The sequence below is a fragment of the Eptatretus burgeri genome, chromosome 3 (genome assembly GCF_056783735.1).
Source record: "Eptatretus burgeri isolate ZD-2024b chromosome 3, Ebu_testis_v1, whole genome shotgun sequence".
NCBI lineage: Eukaryota > Metazoa > Chordata > Myxini > Myxiniformes > Myxinidae > Eptatretus > Eptatretus burgeri.
The window spans coordinates 57,463,383-57,487,260 of record NC_140963.1 but is presented as its reverse complement, the minus strand read 5'-3'; the positions used below and the strand labels follow the sequence as shown (position 1 = coordinate 57,487,260).

The 23,878-nt window shown below is 51.2% G+C and overlaps 1 protein-coding gene across 3 annotated transcripts in view; it reads left to right on the top strand.

Annotated features, from left to right (window-relative positions):
* The first annotated feature begins 370 nt into the window (after positions 1-370).
* Positions 371-23,878, top strand: part of PI4KB (phosphatidylinositol 4-kinase beta) — a 92,332-nt gene continuing 68,824 nt past the window's right edge. For all 3 annotated transcript variants that reach the window (XM_085873545.1, XM_085873544.1, XM_085873543.1), the window contains exons 1-3: positions 371-679; positions 8,259-8,815; positions 22,696-23,026. In XM_085873545.1, coding sequence (XP_085729671.1) covers positions 8,261-8,815; positions 22,696-23,026 — 886 coding nt within the window. In that variant the 5' untranslated portion in view covers positions 371-679; positions 8,259-8,260. The remainder of the gene's footprint in view (positions 680-8,258; positions 8,816-22,695; positions 23,027-23,878) is intronic.

Below are 23,878 nucleotides of genomic sequence, written 5' to 3'. Positions count from 1 at the left end.
GAATGGAGGAGAGGGGTCAAATTTCCTTCCTGGTTGCATACGTTATAAATGGATGAGTCAAGAGGGAAGTCAGGCGAATGTGATTCAGCACAGAGGAACAAAGACAAATGGGCGGAGTTAAAAACAGGTAGGTGTGGTCGCAGGCAGGTGGACGGATAAGGCAAATCAAGATTGATGGCGATTGAAGGCAAATGAGGGAGAACAACGTTCTAGTGGGCGGAGTTAACGAGGGCAAATGGGCGGAGTTAGCGCGGGCAAGTGGGCGGAGTTAGCTCGAGGAAAGGGGCGGAGTTAGCGCGGACAAAGGGGCGGAGTTAGCTCGAGGAAAGGGGCGGAGTTAGCGCGGACAAAGGGGCGGAGTTAGCTCGAGGAAAGGGGCGGAGTTAGCGCGGACAAATGGGCGGTAATAACAAACGACCGGGTGCGGGGTGACGAGATGCATCATCTGTTGGCTGCTCCGACTGTGAGGGCTTTGCCTCAATTTTTCTTTCCGTCGTATTTATAAATCATTTCGTCGTCCTTTGTGGTTCCTTTTATTTCAGCGATTGTTCGAATTTCTCCTTTTCTTTTAATCATTTTTACCCGTTTTTGCTTCTTCTTCCGGGCCTGGCCGCGTCACTCCATTGCTTTGGAATTACATGGCGATTGGGCCTTGAGAGCAGCGGCCTGGCCGTTTGAGGTGAGGCTGTGCGATGTTATTAAAACGAGACCGTTGATGATTAGTACGTTGAAGCGTTGACGGCGTTCGTGACAGACGTGTCGCGAGCTGGTTCGAGATGGAGGCCTAGTTGTGGTTCAAGAACGGCCATTGTGCGCTTTTCTGTGGCCGTCCTGTGCACCCGATGGGACAAATGGAGTTCCCTGGATGTTGTTTTCCTTGTGCTGCACAATGTTTGATGTGTGTAGACTGTTGAGTTTTTCAGAAATGTACTGCACATACTATACTATACTATACTATACTATACTATACTATACTGTATTGTCCTCTGCATCTCCACCTATTGTGCTTTGGCAGTTGTTACCTCTTGCTCACAGACCTGTCGTTGGGAGTTTGGTAACTTCCGTCTCGGGACCTTCCAGCAACTCTGTTCTTCCTCTTCTTCCTCTTCTTCCTTAGATGTAATTCATTTGAGACTTTTGCACACGTCAGTCATGTGGTTTCTGTAATCTCGTCCCCCTTTCTTCCTCATTCTATTTACATCACATGACATGATTATTTACATTGGTTCAAGTGAATCCTATAACTGAAATGGAATGCAGCACAAAAATACATCGGTGTAAGTTTATTTTTGGTTCACAAGTCGGTAAGTGACCACTATATTCGTTATTTCTGTCTGTCTGTCCCGATCATAGCTCCGTGGGTTTTGATCCGATCCTGATAAAATTTTGGGGGGAGGTTTATATCATGATCTAGTTGTGTTTTCCTGAGAATGGGCATGGTGCGCCCATTATGGGCGGAGCCACCCCCAAAAAAACGTGTTTTTAGGGGTAGCCGATTTCAATTTACATCTTCTCCGAGGGGTTTTGTTGAATCCAGCAGGGGTTTTCAGTATTTGGTTAGCCCAATGGCACCTGCATAGCCCCACGGAGCTCGATTATTTTTTTTTTCATTTTCGTCCCAAGGTCAAGGTCACAAGGTCACGAACTTAGAAAATTGCGAATTTTGACATAAAAAATCATACGACCGCCCAAACTTTGAGAGCTGGGATGACAATATTTTTTATGCATAATCTTGAGGTCATTCCCCACCTAAAGTCTTCAAACCATTTTGCTCGATCTCGAACACCTTGCCCGTGGCACCCCCTTCAAGTTTGTTTTTACGCTGATTTCATCAAAGTATGGATAATCCGAGGAGTGCGAAATGCCATATCGCCTATATGACGTTGTATTGTTCCTGGAATGTTCCAGAGGAAGTTTTGCACCAAAGGTCATAATCCTTGACCTTTGACCTTTAAAGTTCACAAAGGTCAAATTTTCCAAGTTGTGGGAATTGAACCGGGTTTTCGACCTTCAAACTAACTCCAATAAGCTATAGCACGTATCCTGTTTCCGTATTTTAATGTCCACAACATTGTTTTGTGACCTTTAAAGGTTATGCAAAGGTCAAATTTTGAAAGTTGTTGAACAAATGGGGTTTTCGACATTTTGCAGCTAATAACCTGTCACCCATACCACATCACGTTGAACATTTTTTATAACTTGGTCAAACATTATCACATTGTCTCATCCTTGACTTCTGAAACAATCTACATCGTCAAATACCTCTCGTGAACCATAGACGTCTCCAGACTTGTTTATTTTTCTTCATTTGTTTTTTCCTTGACATCCAGGGACAATCGTGTCGAATGGACAGACCTAGACGATGATTGTGGGGGTTTTAGAGGTGACGGGATGGGGTTAGGAGAGATGAGTGGGATGGGGTGGGGAGAGAAGAGGAGGGGATTAGGAGAGGAGAGGCGATGGGGAGAAGAGAGGAGAGGTAGAAGGTGTAAGGGCAGCCACAACGATTTCTAAACGATCGTAGTTTTTCATTATCCTCACTCGCCGTCCCTCGTCGATAATGTATAGTATCGATAATGAGGATTTCATTATCCTCATTATCCCTCGCCCCGCCGTCCCTCGTCCCCTCGCCCCGCCGTCCCTCGTCCCCTCGCCGCGCCGTCCCTCGTCCCCTCGCCGCGCCGTCCCTCGTCCCCTCGCCCCGCCGTCCCTCGTCCCCTCGCCCCGCCGTCCCTCGTCCCCTCGCCCCGCCGTCCCTCGTCCCCTCGCCCCGCCGTCCCTCGTCCCCTCGCCCCGCCGTCCCTCGTCCCCTCGCCCCGCCGTCCCTCGTCCCTCGCCCCGCCGTCCCTCGTCCCTCGCCCCGCCGTCCCTCGTCCCTCGCCGCGCCGTCCCTCGTCCCCTCGCCCCGCCCTCCCTCGTCCCCTCGCCCCGCCGTCCCTCGTCCCCTCGCCCCGCCGTCCCTCGTCCCCTCGCCCCGCCGTCCCTCGTCCCCTCGCCCCGCCGTCCCTCGTCCCCTCGCCCCGCCGTCCCTCGTCCCCTCGCCCCGCCGTCCCTCGTCCCCTCGCCCCGCCGTCCCTCGTCCCCTCGCCCCGCCGTCCCTCGTCCCCTCGCCCCGCCGTCCCTCGTCCTCGCCCCGCCGTCCCTCGTCCCCTCGCCCCGCCGTCCCTCGTCCCCTCGCCCCGCCGTCCCTCGTCCCCTCGCCCCGCCGTCCCTCGTCCCTCGCCCCGCCGTCCCTCGTCCCTCGCCCCGCCGTCCCTCGTCCCCTCGCCCCGCCGTCCCTCGTCCCCTCGCCCCGCCGTCCCTCGTCCCCTCGCCCCGCCGTCCCTCGTCCCCTCGCCCCGCCGTCCCTCGTCCCCTCGCCCCGCCGTCCCTCGTCCCCTCGCCCCGCCGTCCCTCGTCCCCTCGCCCCGCCGTCCCTCGTCCCTCGCCCCGCCGTCCCTCGTCCCCTCGCCCCGCCGTCCCTCGTCCCCTCGCCCCGCCGTCCCTCGTCCCCTCGCCCCGCCGTCCCTCGTCCCCTCGCCCCGCCGTCCCTCGTCCCCTCGCCCCGCCGTCCCTCGTCCCCTCGCCCCGCCGTCCCTCGTCCCCTCGCCCCGCCGTCCCTCGTCCCCTCGCCCCGCCGTCCCTCGTCCCCTCGCCCCGCCGTCCCTCGTCCCCTCGCCCCGCCGTCCCTCGTCCCCTCGCCCCGCCGTCCCTCGTCCCCTCGCCCCGCCGTCCCTCGTCCCCTCGCCCCGCCGTCCCTCGTCCCCTCGCCCCGCCGTCCCTCGTCCCCTCGCCCCGCCGTCCCTCGTCCCCTCGCCCCGCCGTCCCTCGTCCCCTCGCCCCGCCGTCCCTCGTCCCCTCGCCCCGCCGTCCCTCGTCCCCTCGCCCCGCCGTCCCTCGTCCCCTCGCCCCGCCGTCCCTCGTCCCCTCGCCCCGCCGTCCCTCGTCCCCTCGCCCCGCCGTCCCTCGTCCCCTCGCCCCGCCGTCCCTCGTCCCCTCGCCCCGCCGTCCCTCGTCCCCTCGCCCCGCCGTCCCTCGTCCCCTCGCCCCGCCGTCCCTCGTCCCCTCGCCCCGCCGTCCCTCGTCCCCTCGCCCCGCCGTCCCTCGTCCCCTCGCCCCGCCGTCCCTCGTCCCCTCGCCCCGCCGTCCCTCGTCCCCTCGCCCCTCGTCCCCTCGCCCCGCCGTCCCTCGTCCCCTCGCCCCGCCGTCCCTCGTCCCCTCGCCCCGCCGTCCCTCGTCCCCTCGCCCCGCCGTCCCTCGTCCCCTCGCCCCGCCGTCCCTCGTCCCCTCGCCCCGCCGTCCCCTTCTCCCCTCGCCCCGCCGTCCCTCGTCCCCTCGCCCCGCCGTCCCCTTCTCCCCTCGCCCCGCCGTCCCTCGTCCCCTCGCCCCGCCGTCCCCTTCTCCCCTCGCCCCGCCGTCCCTCGTCCCCTCGCCCCGCCGTCCCCTTCTCCCCTCGCCCCGCCGTCGCCTTGTCCCTCCCCTCCCTCGCATCCCGTCGCCTTGTCCCTCCCGTCCCGTCGCCTTGTCCCGTCGCCTTGTCCCCTCGCCCCCTCGCCCCGCGGTCCCTTGTCCCTTGTCCCCTCGCCCCGCCGTCCCTTGTCCCTCGTCCCCTCGCCCCGCCGTCCCTTGTCCCTCGTCCCCTCGCCCCGCCGTCCCTTGTCCCTCGTCCCGCCGTCCCTCGTCCCTCGTCCCCTCGCCCCGCCGTCCCTTGTCCCTCGTCCCCTCGCCCCGCCGTCCCTCGTCCCCTCGCCCCGCCGTCCCTCGTCCCCTCGCCCCGCCGTCCCTCGTCCCCTCGACCCGCCGTCCCTCGTCCCCTCGACCCGCCGTCCCTCGTCCCCTCGCCCCGCCGTCCCTCGTCCCCTCGCCCCGCCGTCCCTCGTCCCCTCGCCCCGCCGTCCCTCGTCCCCTCGCCCCGCCGTCCCTCGTCCCCTCGCCCCGCCGTCCCTCGTCCCCTCGCCCCGCCGTCCCTCGTCCCCTCGCCCCGCCGTCCCTCGTCCCCTCGCCCCGCCGTCCCTCGTCCCCTCGCCCCGCCGTCCCTCGTCCCCTCGCCCCGCCGTCCCTCGTCCCCTCGCCCCGCCGTCCCTCGTCCCCTCGCCCCGCCGTCCCTCGTCCCCTCGCCCCGCCGTCCCTCGTCCCCTCGCCCCGCCGTCCCTCGTCCCCTCGCCCCGCCGTCCCTCGTCCCCTCGCCCCGCCGTCCCCTTCTCCCCTCGCCCCGCCGTCCCTCGTCCCCTCGCCCCGCCGTCCCCTTCTCCCCTCGCCCCGCCGTCGCCTTGTCCCTCCCCTCCCTCGCATCCCGTCGCCTTGTCCCACCCGTCCCGTCGCCTTGTCCCGTCGCCTTGTCCCCTCGCCCCGCCGTCCCTTGTCCCTTGTCCCCTCGCCCCGCGGTCCCTTGTCCCTTGTCCCCTCGCCCCGCCGTCCCTTGTCCCTTGTCCCTCGTCCCCTCGCCCCGCCGTCCCTTGTCCCTCGTCCCCTCGCCCCGCCGTCCCTTGTCCCTCGTCCCCTCGCCCCGCCGTCCCTTGTCCCTCGTCCCCTCGCCCCGCCGTCCCTCGTCCCCTCGCCCCGCCGTCCCTCGTCCCCTCGCCCCGCCGTCCCCTCGCCCCGCCGTCCCTCGTCCCCTCGCCCCGCCGTCCCTCGTCCCCTCGCCCCGCCGTCCCTCGTCCCCTCGCCCCGCCGTCCCTCGTCCCCTCGCCCCGCCGTCCCTCGTCCCCTCGCCCCGCCGTCCCTCGTCCCCTCGCCCCGCCGTCCCTCGTCCCCTCGCCCCGCCGTCCCTCGTCCCTCGCCCCGCCGTCCCTCGTCCCTCGCCCCGCCGTCCCTCGTCCCCTCGCCCCGCCGTCCCTCGTCCCCTCGCCCCGCCGTCCCTCGTCCCCTCGCCCCGCCGTCCCTCGTCCCCTCGCCCCGCCGTCCCTCGTCCCCTCGCCCCGCCGTCCCCTTCTCCCCTCGCCCCGCCGTCGCCTTGTCCCTCCCCTCCCTCGCATCCCGTCGCCTTGTCCCTCCCGTCCCGTCGCCTTGTCCCTTGTCCCCTCGCCCCGCGGTCCCTTGTCCCTTGTCCCCTCGCCCCGCGGTCCCTTGTCCCTTGTCCCCTCGCCCCGCGGTCCCTTGTCCCTTGTCCCCTCGCCCCGCCGTCCCTTGTCCCTTGTCCCCTCGCCCCGCGGTCCCTTGTCCCTTGTCCCCTCGCCCCGCGGTCCCTTGTCCCTTGTCCCCTCGCCCCGCGGTCCCTTGTCCCTTGTCCCCTCGCCCCGCCGTCCCTTGTCCCTTGTCCCCTCGCCCCGCCGTCCCTTGTCCCTTGTCCCCTCGCCCCGCCGTCCCTTGTCCCTTGTCCCCTCGCCCCGCCGTCCCTTGTCCCTTGTCCCCTCGCCCCGCCGTCCCTTGTCCCTTGTCCCTCGCCCCGCCGTCCCTTGTCCCTTGTCCCCTCGCCCCGCCGTCCCTTGTCCCTTGTCCCCTCGCCCCGCCGTCCCTTGTCCCTTGTCCCCTCGCCCCGCCGTCCCTTGTCCCTTGTCCCTCGTCCCCTCGCCCCGCCGTCCCTTGTCCCTTGTCCCTCGTCCCCTCGCCCCGCCGTCCCTTGTCCCTTGTCCCTCGTCCCCTCGCCCCGCCATCCCTTGTCCCTTGTCCCTCGCCCCGCCGTCCCTTGTCCCTTGTCCCTTGTCCCCTCGCCCCGCCGTCCCTTGTCCCTTGTCCCCTCGCCCCGCCGTCCCTTGTCCCTTGTCCCCTCGCCCCGCCGTCCCTTGTCCCTTGTCCCCTCGCCCCGCCCGTCCCTTGTCCCTTGTCCCCTCGCCCCGCCCGGCCCTCCGGTCCCGTCCCCTCGTCCCGTCCCCTCGTGCCGCCCTCCCCTCCCCTTCTCCCTCGCCCCGCCGTCCCCTTCTCCCCTCGCCCCGCCGTCCCCTTCTCCCCTCGCCCCGCCGTCCCCTTCTCCCCTCGCCCCGCCGTCCCCTTGTCCCGCCCCTCCCTCGCATCCCGTCGCCTTGTCCCTCCCGTCCCGTCGCCTTGTCCCCTCGTCCCGTCCCTTCGTCCCGTCCCCTCGTCCGGCCCTCCGGTCTCGTCCCTTCGTCCCGTCTCCTCGTGCCGCCGTCCCGTCCCCTCGTCCGGCCCTCCGGTCTCGTCCCTTCGTCCCGTCTCCTCGTGCCGCCGTCCCGTCCCCTCGTCCGTCCCGTCCCCTCGTCCGTCCCGTCCCGTCCCCCCGTCCCCCCGTCCCGCCCCGTCCCCTCGTCCCGCCCTCCCGTCCCCTCGTCCCGTCCCCCCATCCCGCCGTCCCGTCCCGTCCCGTCCCGTCCCGTCCCGTCCCCTCGTCCCGCCCTCCCTTCCCGTCCCCTTGTCCCCCCGCCCCGCCGTCCCCTTGTCCCCCGCCCCGCCGTCCCCTTGTCCCCCTCGCCCCGCCGTCCCCTTGTCCCCCCGCCCCGCCGTCCCCTTGTCCCCCTCGCCCCGCCGTCCCCTTGTCCCCCTCGCCCCGCCGTCGCCTTGTCCCCCTCGCCCCGCCGTCCCCTTGTCCCCCTCGCCCCGCCGTCCCCTTGTCCCCCTCGCCCCGCCGTCCCCTTGTCCCCCTCGCCCCGCCGTCCCTTGTCGTGTCGCCCCATCCCCCCCTTTTTCCCATTGAAGCCATGCCCCGACATTCGCGGTATTTTTCAGGAGCCTATCCCCTGTGAATGTCGGGGTCTGACTATGTAAATTCTCGCTTTCGGCAACTGATTTTCATTTGTTGTTCTCATTATTATTTTTCATTTTTTTTTAATGTATTTGCAATCCTGCAATGAAAAAACATAACCACCGTCCATCTTTGGTGCCAGAGGTAAAGTAACTAGAACGGCACTTGGTAGAGTGCATACCTCATACTTGGTTGCACTGGTAGAGTGCAAACTGGTTGAACAGTTTGTTTTGTATCGCACGGATAGGCCGGATCTGCATCCTGACCTCAACCAAAATCTAATCCGCTTGTTCTTGTCACTTACCCAGCTCATCCACCAAGTTTTGTCCGAATCCATCCATAACTGTTTGAGATATCATGCTCACAGGTAAACTGGTGAAAACAAATCCTCCGTCCACCTTCGGTGGTAGAGGTAACTGTGCCTACCAATAACCCCACTCCCCATTCCAAAAATGTACTCCCTTCACTCATCCATCTGGTTCCTGACTTCTCCATTCATGAATCAAAAATCCACATGTACTTATTTCTCAATGTACAGATACTTTATAAAGTGTGGACAATCTTGATACCTCATTGTGCACCCATTCAATTTGATGTCACTTTTTTTTTTTTCCCCACCCTTTCCTCTTATTCATTTTGGCAGCCATGGATTGTGATGATCGCACCAGAGATGAGCTTTCGGAGTTGTCTGTTCCTCGTGATGCAGTTACAGATGCTCAAGACGCTGCCCTTGGCCCTTGTCCACCAATGTGTGGAAATGGCAACACCCTGGGCTGCATCCTGGAGAGCATTGGTGAAAATGTTATTGACCCTGTTGTTGCTGAGCGAACGTGCCAGCAGGTCCTTGAGAGCCTTATGCAGAAGCAAGACGTTGCGGACAATGTGTGCGGCTCATTGGAGGGGCAGGATGAAGTTCCAGATGGATCCTTGCCAACATCTGCATCGGCGGTAGGAGAGTCGAGCAAGGAGTGTAAAGTGCACAGTTCAAGAGGTCTTCAGATTGTTACGACGTGGACACTTGCAAAGTGTGATAGAGCTGGTGATGGTATCAAGAGGGATAAGGAGCTTTTGAATCTAGAAGGTTTGCCACGCAGGATCCCTGCCAACTCTTCGGCATCAAAGCAATCCCTACTTCTACGTCTCTTTGAGTCCAAACTTTTTGATGTCTCCATGGCAATTTCCTACCTGCACAATTCTAAGGTAAGAGGAGGGGAGGGGTGTTTTGATTTGGTGGCTTCTAAAATATTTTGGTGATGACCATTTTTTTGAGATTACTGCTGATTATCATAAAAGCTGGTAGCTGGTGGATAACTGATGCCTGCTATGTAGTGTAACACCTGCTTTTATTTGCGGATATTTTTATTCCCTTTTATTTGCGGGCAATAATTTGACGAACTGCAAAACTCAGTGTGTGATTTACTTTTTTTCTCACCAAACTTTTACCTTCAATTTCCACCAATTGCTTTGCTTACAAACTAAGGTTTTTTTTTCATTGTGTCATTTTCTGCTTGTATGATGGGATAGTGTTTCTTTGCCGATTGCATAATGTATTCAATTGCTCACAGTGCACCTGCCTTGGTGCTTAAACTTGTGTAAAAGCCTGTGTTCTTTGCCAGTGCTTTTATTTTTTTTTAATGCGGTGGTGAGAAGAGGATGCCAGCCAGACATTTGGCAGAAAAGCTTTTTTTTGTATACATTGTTAAGGCTCCTATGAGAGCTAACGCACAGCAGGGGGGGCCATGAGATGAGGGGTGGGAGAGGGAAGGACAAAACCATGGGGAACAGAGGCTTCAGGAGATCTGTGGTGGGGAGCATGGGGTATACAAAATGGACATCACAGGGACTTGAAGGAAAGCAGGGAATTTGAAGGGTGTGGATTTGGAGTGGATTAACGAGGGTAGAAAAGATCGAGGTTTTGGATGGGGGAAGATAAGAGGTGGTGGTGAACAGCTGTTTTGAAGGCCTGGAGGGAAGAATGGGATTGAAGAACATGAGGGAGTTTATTCCAAAAGCAGGGAAAAAGAGGAATGAAAGAGTGAAGGTGAGCAGTGATTCATGATTTTGGTAGTTTTACCAGAAGTGGGTTGCTGGAAGATCTTGAGAGCCCTGTGGGATATATCTCAGACAGAGCAGGAGGGGGGAGGGCGAGAACAGAGAGGGGATAGGACAAGACAGAAAGACCACCGACCTGCCTGCGGTGAGGGTGAGAGACCCAAAGACTCAGCCTCACCATGGGAGATGATGATGATGATGATGATCCTAAATGCCTTGATTTCCACAGCATGAAGCCAAGATAGGAGAGGCAGGAGCATCAGCCCAGAGGGGAGAGCAGTACTCCATCAGTCTGTGGACGAAAGCTTTGTACGTGGTCAGGAGCTCAGGTGGGCCGAGGAAGGACTTTTCACGATGGAGGATTCACAGTCAGTGACTGGATTTGGAGGCGAGGTTGGAAATGTGGCTTTCCCAGGAAAGATCATGGCAGATAGTGAGACTCAGAAGCTTGAATGAAAGGACTTCTTACAGAGGATTGTTGAGGAAGTAGATGGGGTGGGGCAGGGGGGGGTTCTAAATGGTCCTTTTGGAGAGTCATAGTGAGAGTGTGAGATTTGTCAGCATTGAAAGAAATGTTCAATGTGTTGGACCAGTTTGTGATTTTTACCCAAATCTGCAGAGAGCAAAGAAGCTGATGTTTGCTGGTCTTTGGGATGACAGATGGTATGGCAGAGGGTGGAGTCATCAGCAATGAGATAGAGGATTTTGCAGAGTCGTAGAGATCATTGATGAAAACCAGAAAAAGAACAGGGCCCAGAAGGCTGCCTTGAGGAACTCCAGCCTGCACAGGGAGAGGGGATGAGAGAACTCTATTTAGGGCCACACGCTAGCTGCAACAAGAGAGGCGGTCTGCGAGGCCTGAGTGGAGATGGCCTTGGATACCATAGGAAGAGTTTGGTGAGCAGGTCAGGGTGCCAGACCATGTCAATATCATGCGATATGTCTTGGGACACGGTGGAGCACATGAATCCAAATTGATCAGAAATCAAGCTATTGGAGAAGAGGAAGAATTTAATGTCTGAAGCGATGATCGATTCCATAACCTTGCTGATGATTGGGAGAACGTTGATTGGTCTGTTTTTGCACCTTTTTAATGCAGGGCAGTAATGTTTGCTGATTTCCAAGCAGATGGCAGACTGATGACCTTTAGCAAATCAGAGGGTGAATAGAATAGAGAGGGGGTGAGCAAGAGCAAAGGAGCAGGTTTTTAGGACTTTCTTGTTAAATGAAAAACTTGCTGAAACGATGAAAGTTTGAGTGTGGATTGTTAAAACTATCTTTTGATTCGATGAAGTGTTAACTCTCCAAACATCGGTTTGTACTTGCTTCCCATGCTAGTTGACTCGATCAATGTTCAATTGATTTCTTCCATTGTTCCACCTATCTGCTAACGGAGTATGACATGATAGCTTTCTTGAACAAGACTTATTTTCCCACTCTTTGCACTGTTGGTACTGCATGCTGCAGTCCTTCCTCGGCCTTGCAGTAATTATCGGCATCATCAAGTTTCTCGAGAGCACAAGCTGCACTTGCTGCTTCGATAATCAAACGGAAGACCAGATACTGCATTGGAGCCGTCAGGAGGAACCTGGATGGGATTCAGGTTTCGGCTGAAACGACTCTACCCTCAAACTCATCAGGGTGCAACCAAGTGAACGTCACACACAAAAAAATTCTACTCTAATTCACTTCTGGCCAAATAGATAAGGAACTTGAAGGGCACTTGATGGAGCGCATGCCTGGTGTTGGCTTAATGGTTAGGGTGGTGGCCTTGGGATCCTTGAATCCTGAGTTCAAATGTCACTCTGCTGTTGAATTGATACCAGGTGGGGTTGACTCTGCCTGTCATCCTTCCGAGGCCAGCACAATGAGTGCCAGCTTTCTGGTATCCTGTGTCAGAGTGGCAACCCATCCAGGATTGTGCCCAATAGCCAAGGAGACTGCTTAAGCAGCACCAACGCTCTGCACAGAGTATGGTCCAAAAGGATGGATGATGGTGGAGCGCATACCTCTGTCCCATAATGCCTGATCCACGAAAACATATCTGGCCCAATACATTTTAAAATATGCTATCTATTGTTTTGGAGCCCTATCTCTCAATGGTGAAGAATCGCTTTAAAAATTCTAGCAGTCGGATCCGGATTTGGATCTTCACCAACATCTAATCGATTTGTCGTGGTCACACACCCAACCTGTCCAAGTTTCATCCGGATCAGTGCCCAACTTTTTGAGATATCTTGTACACAAACAAAGGGTTGAAAACATAACCACCTTCACCTCCGTTGACGGAGGTGATAAAAGAAAAGGCGAGAATTAGAATGAACAAAAAAAATGTGTGAAAGGAACAAATACCAAAGATGTCTGGAAGAACCCGGAAAGATTGAATAAATGAGGTGATGCTATGGGCTTTGAGCTTGTCAAATGCAGTATATTAAGCCTTTGCTGGGGTAACTCTGCTAATTTCGTATTTTGGTCGTTAACTATTATCGGCAAAACGGTATGGGGGCGCGGGGGGTGGGGGGGGGGAGAGCAAAAAAAAACAACTTATCCAACCTTCTTTTATTCATATCAACCCGATTATGTAAACGTTTTCCCATCTGTTCATATTTTGAGAACCAAATGTGTTTGTTTTCCCTTCATTTGTGCACCGTACCTTACTTTCCTCACGCGACCTACCATGACTTATTGCCACCACAACAAAAGTGCATTTATTTGCAAAACATAGACTTCTGCTACAAAGTACATATTGTGAGTTCTCACTGCTCTCATTTTCTGAAATTTAACACTCGCATTATGCTCGTGGCACGCTCCACAACACACAACTTGCTGCGTTGGAAGGAAGGCATGATAGTAGTTAATTTTCCCTCTTGGAAGTTGATTTCTTTTGAGGTGTTGTTTCTCCACATTGGTTTGATCGATTGTATTTTTTTTTTTAATTATTGTCATTAGGGTACCCAGTCAAATGGACTGGGTAACCTATTGTTTTTCTTCTGTTTATTTCTTATTTCCTTATTCTTTTTCCACCAGCAATTTGCGGGTTCTTTCGCTTTACAAATCATTTTCTCAGGAACGGTAAGTCCGATCGACACGAAATTTTCACCATAGTATGTATCTTTTTTTTGATAGCACACTCAATTGATAATTGTGACGTCATAGGTCACGTGGTACGGGCGCCATTTTGAAAAAAACCGATAAACTTTGGACCTCTATCTCTGAAACTGTGCAATGGAAAAATATTTTGCTTCATACATTGTAATGACCTCCCAATGGGGAAGAGGAGTGATTTTCTCGTTACGTCATCAGTGAAGCAGTATCCCAGTGAAAATTCGTCCAGTAGAATGCTGCATACGAAAAATCTGAAATTTCTTGTGCATCATCTACACAATTCACCATAGAAAAAAAAATTGACGTCATAGGTGACTTGGTTCGGCAGCCATCTTGTTTTGAATTTTTTTTTTTTTTTTTTAATCTTCTCCAGAACGGTTGGACAGATTGAGGCGAAACTTTACACACACATTCCCCATGATGTCCTTTTTTCAAGTTTGTTAATTTCTTATTGATAGGTCACATGGTTTGGTGGCCATCTTGAATTTACCCGAAGACATTCAAACATCTTCTCCAGAACGGCTTGTCAGATCAAGGGGAAACTTCACAGAAGTATTGATCACGAGTAGTGAATATAAGTTTGTTAATTTCGAGTTGATAAGTCACATGGTTTGGCAGCCATGTTGGATTCAAGAAAAATACTAAATAATGTTTTCTCTGGAATCGCATAACCTATCGAAGCGAAAATTTGCAACTATCATCTTCCATCATGTCTGCATGCATATTAAAAATTATGACGTCAAAAGTCACATGGTTTGGTGGCCATCTTGGATAGAAAAACGCACCTTATCCGATTAACATGAAATTCACACACATTCATTCCACTGCAGGATTGGAGGCAGAATGTAAATTGATGATGTCATAGGTCACATGGTTCGTCAGCCATCTTGGATTGAAAATTAATAAATTTTAAAAATCTTCTCCAGAACGGCTGGACAGATTGAGGCAAAATTTCACACACACTTTCCCCAAGACATCCTTTCACAAGTTTGTTAATTTCTAATTGATAGGTCACATGGTTCGGTGGCCACATTGAATTTACCCTAAAACCTTCAAACTTCTTCTCCAGAACGGCTGAACAGATTGAGGAAAAATTTTACACGCCTATTGCCCATGACATCCTTTTACAAGTTTGTTAATGAATAATTGATCGGTCACATAGTTTGGCAGCCTTGTTGGATTTAAGGAAAATATTTAATAATGTTTTCTCTGGAACTGCTTAATTTATCGATGGGAAAATTTGCAACTATCATCTTCCATCATGTCTGCATACATGGTAAAAATTATGACGTCACAAGTCACATTGTTTGGCAGCCATTTTGAATAGAAAAACGCACCTTATCCGATTCACACGAAACTTCACACACGTGTTCCACAACACGATTGGAAGCATAATATACATTTATGATGTCATAGGTCACATGTTTCGTCAGCCATCTTGGATTGAAAATAAATAAATTTAAACAATCTTCTCTAGAACGGCTGGACGGATTGAGGCAAATTCACACACACTTTCCCCAAGACATCCTTTCACAAGTTTGTTAATTTCTAATTGATAGGTCACATGGTTTGGCGGCCATATTGAATTTACCATTAGCAGCTGAAATGTGAATCCCATCCAGGTTCCTCCTGATGACTTCTTCTTTGCTTTTTGCTTGTTCGGGTTCCTTCTGATGACTCAAATGCAGGACTGTACTTACTTGGTCTCCCATTTGATTTGAATTGAATTTATTTAAATCCCATTCTAAATTCAACTGAATAATAATTGATAAAAGTCATGGGTCATTTTAGGTGTCAAATCAAAGCTGGACGTCTTGGGACCCGTTCGTCACTGCCAGCAGTTATAAAGTGGCCGTTCTAATTATGTCTCTTATGTAGTACACCACACAAAATACACCACCTCAAACGCCACAAAAAACGATTCCTGGCGAGGGTCTGCAATCCCTGATTGTTGTTTTTCTTCTTCTTGTTATTTCCCTTGCCAGAGGAGAGGGTATTGCATTTGGTTCTGTTTGGTTTTTTCCGCACAGAACTTTAGTGGGTTTTTTTTCTCTGTCGGAGCGACTACTCATGTGGAATGTTTTAATGATAATGATGACGTCATGGGTCACGTGGTGTGGCAGCCATGTTGAGAAAAGGAAAAACTTTAGACCTCCATCTCTGAAACCGCACCAAGGAAAAAAAAAAAATTGAAACTTGGCACATGTCACGTACTCCACATGGGGAAATAAGTGATTTTTAAATTACATTTTACTTGCGATACCCGTGCACATGCACAGGATAGCAGTACAACATAGCTGGTAGCAGACGACAGACCGTACACGGGGAATGACAAAAATACGCATTGTGCAAAATGCAAGTGGTACTATGGAACGCCAAGACTTCCCAAACATTGTCGGCATGTCCGCTAAGTGCCACAGCAATTTCATAGGGATCGTGTGATGGCGAGCCGAGTTTTTAGTGTGCAAGCTTGGTATTATAATAGAGATTGTAATTTATGTCTTTAAAGACATAATAGGTGCCTTTGCTATGATGTCCTAATTGCAAACGTCAAAGGCTACATCCGATCAGTATGATAGCTTTTGTGGGTCATCTCGGAATAAAATCTGAAACGGCTGAATAGATCAAGGGGAAACTTCACACACATGTTCCCCAATCTTTGGGGATACCAGGGTGTTCACGAATAATTGATAGGTCACATAGTTTGGCAGCCATATTAGATTGAGCAAAAATCTTAAAATTATTTCTCAAACTGCTTCATCGATCAACATACAATTATCATGTAGTAGTGGTGGGAAATACAGGTTTTTCTATTTCAATGTGATTGGATGCATGGTCTGGCAGCCAGAATTTTTTTTTTTTTTGGAATGTGGCTGTACCTGGATGGGTTTGAGGGTGGAGTAGCAGCTGAATCCTATCCAGGTTCCTCCTGATGACTTTCATCTTTGTTTTTTGCTTGTTTGGGTTCCTTCTAATTACTGCAATGCAGGACTGTACCTATTTGGTCCTCCATTTGATTTGAATTAAATTTATTTTTATCCCATTCTGATTTCAATTGAAGAACAATAAACGTCATGGGTCAAGGTCAGGTGTCTGATCAAGGCAGGGCATCTCAGTCTCCAGTTATCACTGCCAGCATTTATAAAGTGGCAGTTCTAGTTATGTCTTATTAATTCCTTAACACACCAGTACACAAACACCACACTAAATACATGGCACAATACTTCTTGAACACCACAAAAAAGTCCTGCTGAGATCTTTTTCTTCTTATTTTCAAATTGTTGGTGTAACACCTGGCATAACACTTGCCACAGCCTTTCAAAAACTTGGCAGATATTGGTGTGGTGAATTGCTTTCAATTCCACTCAATTCCACAGGGTCAAAGTGGATCGAGCGGTTTGTGGGGTTGGGGAGAGGGGAGGTGGGGTGGGTGGGTCAGGTGCTGTGGTATATTTTGCATTTGCTTGGAAATGTCTGTGATTGTGGTTACCTCCACCACCAAAGGTGAAGGAGGTTGTTTTCACCCCTTTCTGGCTGTCTGTCTGTGTGTCTTTGTCTTTGTGTGTGTGTGTCATGGACGAACTGATTAGATGTTAATGAAGATCCGGATCTGACTACGAGAATTTTTTAAGTGATTCTTCACCATTGAGAGATCTGGCAAAAGTAATATATCGCACAATATCTCAAAATGTTGTGGATGGATTCGGATGAAACTTGGTGGACAGGTTGGGTGTGTCGCAAGGACGAATTTATTCGATTTTGGTGAAGATCTGGATACGAGAATTATTTAATCCTTAACTGATTCTTCATCATTGAGAGATAGGGCCAAAAACGATATATTGCTGTATAGCATGATGTTTCAAAAATGTAATGGGCCCGATATGTTATCGTGGATCAGGCATTGTGTGGCGGAGGTACGTTCTCTACCGAGTGCCCTTCTAGTTTTATTCTTGGAATTCTGCTGTTAATTTTATCGAAGTGTGAATTTGTTGTTAAGATTCAAATAGTCACTACAACTATGGTACTTTTACAGAATTGGTTGTGCCAGAACTCAACCAATATATCTGGAGATCTGAAATTGAGAAACTATTGTTCTGCAGTTGATAAAGTGTAAAATGAAGGAATTGAACTTCATTCAAATTGTAGCCATACATTGTGTAAGAGCCTTTTAATCTCACTGAGACTTCAACTGCATTACCAAAAATGTGTGATTAACATTAATGAATCTCACACATGCTACTCACGTGACCTCACACCAAGATGTTTGCAGGACGACGAGCATGAATCTCGCACACCCACATGTCTCCGTGCTGCAACTGTATTATCGTTTTTTGTTTTTTTTTCTTTGTTTTCTTTGCAATCTTTTTCAATTGAAATGCTATCTGACCTCGAAAGGATGGTCATTATCGCTGCCTAACCACTACATATATGAGAGAATTGCAAGATCCAAAGAAATGCAAAGCCTTTCCACATCCGCTTTGTAATCAAAGTAAACTTTACGAAAAAGAAAAAAAGGTTAATTTTATTTACTAGTGTTCTCCATATTATCTTCATGGTTTGTTGAGAATTTGATGACAAAAGCTCAAATGGTAAAAAGGTTATGCACTGGACACGCGCATACATCCCTGTCTCCCACCGTGCGGGAGGACCGGCTGATTAAGGCACCACCAACAATTGTAGTTCTCCAGCAGGCAAGGCTCGTGTCTTACGTTTTGGCCACAGATTAATGCAACTCTGAGCCAGATGAAGACAACTTCATGGATGGAATGTCAGATGCGATTCCCTCTTGCTGGAATACTATTTGGGGTGCCTTTATTTTTGAAAATGTTAATGAAGGAGAGTTCGTCTTATGAACTGCAATAATTAAGCACTCCTGTTGAAAGATGTGATCTGTTGATAAGGGCGTTATCTTGTGCATTAAAACGAGGCAAATCTCAGCCAGTGAATTGCTCTCGGACACAATAATTCCACGTAATGACACTTTTGGTCAACAAAGCACAGACTTTGTCGATGTTCATGTTGATGCTAATAAATGTACCTCCGATCGCAGTCAAGATGGGCCAAGGAGCACTAAGTATTTTTGGCATCGGGTGACAGCTGACATGGCAAAGCCTATTATTAGAAACTCGCAAAAGTACCCATCCCCAGTGACGGGAAAAGCTAGCCATGTTGGTGGCAAGAATAGCCCCAGAAGATGACGGTCAGTATGCCAGGGAAATTCAATTCATTCTGTAGTGCTCATCTTCACCGGGCACTTTAATGGGGCACTTCCATCCTCTGGCCAGTGACATAACACGATTGGCAATCATATCGACACAGGAATAAAGAAGTTCGCGTATGAAACGGATCGTATGTTTCCGTTCATTTTCACAACTTGAATTGTCCGTACGGTGTCCAGTGTTGAGAATATTGTTAGAATGTGCAGCCCACGATGTGATCACATTATTGTTTACGACAGTTGCATTCGGATGAACAATATTCTTTGTTCTGCAAGAAAGTACAGGTTCTCTGGTGATCCTACTCATGAGAAGAGCATGAAGGGCTCAAATCAATCCGTGCCGCTTTCAGAGTTTGGCCTTGGCTTCTGTTGTTTGACATCGCGAAACTCACTCGTATCAGAAACTGAATTTGAATTCAAAAGGCAGGTCTGATAGAATAATCTAATGGAGATTCGGAGAATGAGAGCATCTTGTCCTTTTGCAATTCCTGTGATGATAGTGGCTTCGATGGCATCAGGTGACATTCGTTTTAATTACCAATCTTGTGCCATTACAGAGACGTGGGTCATTAAGATTCCAAAGTAGCATGGTCGGGCAGCCGCCTTTGAGGAACAGCAAACGGGTTGTGAGGGGATGTACCCGTGGTGGCTCAATAATTGAGAAATTCCATCGGATATGCAATGGCTTGATCCTTGTCCACGACGCTGTCAGTTGACGCGTACAATGTAAAATTGGCCGGCAAAGAGTGCATTGGGAATTGTGCAAGTTGAGTAATTGGGAATTGATGGCATGATAGCATCGCATCGTTCCTGGGAGCAAGTATCTCTCTCTCTCTGTCTGTCTCTCTGTCTGTCTCTGTCTGTCTGTCTGTCTGTCTGTCTGTCTGTCTGTGTGTAGATTCTTGTAATTCTGATTCAAATTCGGATAAACAGAGCTCTTCAATTCATCGATAGAGGAACAACATTGCCACATCCAAAGCAGATCATAATATGGCCATTCTTGTGATCTGCTTTGAGGAGTTCATCTCCAATTCTAAGAAGAACCGATGAGAACTCTGATGCAGATTGATCAGCTGAAGTCTTGGCTCTCAAGTTTGTAAAGAGGTGGAGTGGAGCATGTGGACAAATCACCAAAGATGCGATGCTTTCAGGCAGGCTTTGAGTTTGTGCGCTGGTGTTCCTCACGGTATAACAGGCATGTTTTGGTGGAAGTCTCCAGACAACAGTAAAGCAACACCTCCCATCAGTTTGGCATTGTTTTGTAAGTCCTGAAGCGTACGTTCAAGTGCCTCACATTCTGCTTTGTGGGGCATTGTGCATTCATCCCACATGATAAGCTTGCACTGTTGTAGAAGTTTGACTTGTCCCGTTCCTTTTTTTTTTTTAATTTTTTCTTAAGTCCCTAACTTTAAATTTCTTATAAATGGGATTTTCTGCCAGAGCCAGATTCAGTGTCAGCTTAACCAAAGACTGGGTGCTTCATCCACCATTCAGTAACGGGGTGTAATCGAGGCAAAGATCTGCTATACACCGCCCCATTTATACGGTTCATCAGAGGCCCATAACTTTCTGCCGATGACCATGAATAACCCAGCATGCCACACGAATCCCTTTCTCCCATGCTGAAAGTGGAGACTGAACAATATGTCATTTATGGTGAAAGAAAGGAATTTTTAAAAAAAGGGGTGTAATCGAGGCAGAGGTCTGCTAAACACCACCCAGTTTATATGTGAGCCTGAAGGTCAGGGACATAACCATAGAATATGACAGTCATGCAGTTACTTGGGAAATAAAATCCATTCTGCTTCATCCTTTAGGTAGCACTCCTACTGTGGGTGGGAGTAGCCCCACTCTTCTTGGCTCACCTTGGGTTGGCAATGTGCTATTGCACGTTTTTGGTTCCACGATGCTACCAAAGGTGGCGCTATTCAAACCAACTGCAACAGTGAGGAAGCATACCCCATCATTTTTCCCGGGGGTTTAAGGAGTCGCTAAAACCTGGCCGGTACAACCTTTTACCTCTGACAAATTTTGGACAAATACATGTTGAGGTGTAGGAGTGTCTCGTGCCTTCAGAAAGTATTCACACCCCTTGACTATTGTCACGTTTTGTTGAGTTAAAACCTTGATTTAAAATGGATTCAATTTAATTTTTTTTTTTTGTCATTGTTCTCCACAAAATGACAAAGTGAAAATGTGTTTTTAGAATTTTCAACAAATTCCTTAAAAATGAAGAGTTCAAATGTCTTGTGTCTATGTATTCAACCCCTTTGTTATGACATTCAAAATTGAGCTCAGGTGCATCCAATTTCCTTAGATTATCTTTGAGATGTCCCTACAACTTGATTGGAGTCCACCTGTTTTGATTGGCCAATTAAATTGATCGGACATGATTTAGAAACACACCTTTCTATATAAGGTCCCACAGTTGACAGTGCATGTCAGAGCAGAAACTCCACCATGAAGTCCAAGGAACTGTCCGTAGAACTCAGAGATATAAATGTGAGGAGGCGTAGTTCTGGGGAAGGGTATTGTTACGGCTGTGGAAATTCGCAATACACCATAAAGGGTCCTCAGGTGAGATATATCGATAAGTTCATGTGTAGTTTGTCCACACCCGTTGTTTAGAGGGAATTTGTGTGATTCATTCGGGCTGCGACGCTTTAGTTAGCCGGTTTTTCTTTATCTATCGTTATTTTGAGCCACCATTTCCACAAACCTCCACACAAACAACAACCGCCACCAACCACGCCACAACGCCCACCACACTCACACCACCCCCACAACAATCACCACCATCTTCGCCACTACGCCCGCTTACGAACGCCATCCTCCGCGGGCCACGGTAAGACGGTTTCCGCACCATGGAAACCGTCAAAGGATTGGCAGAACAAAACCACTTGTGAAGCCTGTGGGGTATTTTTCTCCACGCTTGGTGTGAAGGGGAGGGGTGGGGAAGCTCACTCCCGATTGGTGGATGCGCGGTGTGACTCGATCAGGGGTGAGGAACGCCCCTTTTTGGGAGGCTCCCAGAAGGGGGGGTGGAGCTCGAAACGGGGCGGAGTGAAGGGCGGAGCCCCGCTCCATAAAGGACGGACACGGGCGGGGCACACTCTCTCTCTCTTTCTCTTCTCTTCTCTTCTTCCCCCCTTGGTGTATGCGTTCCTTCCTCCTGGATATCTCTTTGGTCCTCCCGTATGCTCTCTCCTCGTGACGGTTGATCCGCAAACCAACTCGCATTCCCTTCCTCCTCGTTCGTTCCCGCGCTCGTGACCCGGTGAGGCCTATTGGTGGAAGACGCAGACGGAGGGCGCCGCAGGCGGCCTGAGGTGGACCTGCGAGAGCGGACACGGAGAGTGCCGGAGATGGTTCACCGGCCGCAACAAGGGAGGTTCTTCTTTTGTTTGGGCTTTTGTATGTGTGTTTGTGGCGCCAGTCCGACAAGTAAAACTGATTAAGTGCTTGTACATTGCTTTAGTCGGTCGTATTTCTTTTGCTTCTATTTGCCTGTACATACGTGCATGATTGTTGTAAATACGTGTGTAGTGTAATAAATGTGCGTGTTGAACTGTATCCCGTCGTTGCGTCCTTTCCTTCGTTGAAAGTGCCACCTTACCTCGTGGAATAATTAGTGGAGGGGTTTGAATACCCGGTAAATAATCACGTCCGTCGAGGTCAGCGATAACACCGCTCTGTTGTCACTGAAATAAGGAACGGACCGCTTAAGCGGTTCGTGTCCTAGGCTGACCTGCAGCGAGGTACGATCGCCCGGTTAACTACCTGCGCCGGTACTTAGGTAGGTCGAGTTTGGCGAACAACCCTATCCTGCGCGGGTGGCCGATTGGCGCGATTGTGGTGAGGTCGAAATACCCACCCATGACTAGCTCCCGGCGTTGTTCCGAGAGGGTCACGACTGAATTGTCCGTTCCGGTGGGCGACGCGTCGCGATTAGAGTTACGTGGCCAGTCGCACGCCGGACGGGCCAGAATTCATAACAGTATAAAACAATTCCTCGAGTGTTGAAAGTTCCTTTGAGCACAGTGAGCTCCATCATTAGGAAATGGAAAGAATATGGAACTACCCAGACTCTTCCTCGAGATGGCCATCTGACAAAACTGAGTACCTGGGTGAGAAGGACAGTCTTTGTTTGGGAGGTGGCCAAGAACCCAATGACCACTCTGACAGAACTAGAGAGTTCTTTGGATGAGATGGGAGAACTTGCTGGAAGGACAACAATCTCTGCAGCACATTACAAATCATGGTGTTATGGGTGAGTGGCTAGACAGAAGCAACTCCTGAGAAAAAGACCCATGACAGCACACCTGCAGTTTGCAGAAAGGCATGTGCCAGACTGAGAGCATGAGGCAAAAGATTCTGTGGTCTGATGAGACGAAAATTGAACTCTTTGGCCTAAATGCAAAACGTTACGTCTGGCAGAAACCGAGCACAGCTCATCACCCCATCTAACACCATCTTTACCGTAAAGCATGGTGATGGCAGCATCATGCTTTGGGGACGCTTTCAGCGCAGGGACAGGGAAACTTGTAAGGATAGAGGGAACAATGAATGGAGCCAAATACAGGCTTTACCATTTTATTGGAAGTATTTTGTTTATTTTCTTCACACAGTTTTGTGATTTTATTTTCATTTTTATTATTTATTTATTTAATAAAGATAACATTGGCTTCTTCCATGCTGCCTCCAGGAACCAGGCGTGCAAGCCTACTTGGGCAATCGGCTGTTTAGCTTTCCACCAGATACTGTGGACTTCTACCTTCCACAGCTGCTCACCATGTATCTGCACGGTCCAGAGGAAGCTGGGGACGCCATCAAGCCATACCTCGTGCACCGGTGCAGACATGGTCCAGATTTTGCACTGCGTTGTGCTTGGCTCCTCGGAGCATACTCGGCCGATGGTCCGGCTGTTTCCTCTCGCCAGCGGCATTCACGTGGTACCAAGTTACGGCGGCTCATTCTTGCTGATGAGCTGGCACCAACAGCGGGCTCTTCTGCAGACCAGCAGAATGCCAATTCTGGTAAGCATGCAATTTTTGTATCTTGTTTCACTGTTTTAGTCTTTGTTCAGAATTGTTTGCAAGATGACGAGTGCAAGTTTTGTAAATTCTGCTTGCGTTCTTTTTGAAATGTTATTTCTTTTAAACAATATTTTTGTTATAATGTGGGGGGGTGGTGGAGGTGGGGGGGAGGGGGAGGTAGGGGGGCGGAAGTTCCTGTGAGTGCGAGTAGCGTGTGATGGCTGCGCTTTGTACCGGGGGACTACGTGGCCGGAGCACAGCTAATTTCAGGCATGGAGCAGATAAGGTCGCAGGAAAGGTCAACCCGTGTCGGTGGTGGCCAGTTAAACCAGGGTGTCATTCAGGTTAGAGACCCCTGTGAATACCCACTGAAGTGCTCGTTGAGTTTGTGAGTTGGAGCCGGGGAATGAGCTGGAGTTTGGGGGCTTGCTTAGCAGAGTGCAGCAGGAGCGTTTTAGCCACAGCATGAGTTGTGTGGCCACTTGCATTTCCATGTGATAACTGAACTTGCGCCAAGCCTCCTTGCACTTCGTCTTCCCCCATCTGTCTCCTCTTGTGTGTTTTATGTTCCTTGTACAAGTCTGATGTATAAGATTAGTTTAAGTAGGGGTTCTCTCGTATGTATTTTAAATATGTGGTTTGATTGCACATCATCTGTCTGTCTGTCCGTTTTATCTATTTATTTGCTTTGCTGTATTCCCATCTCTAATACTATTTTTATTTTATTTTATTATTATTACCAGGCAGCATCCCCTGCCATATGGGTGGTGGTATCGGTGTTGGCCCACCATACACAGATGGCCATTTAGTGTCCAGGGAGTCAAACGTAAAATTGTCAATGATTGCACCACA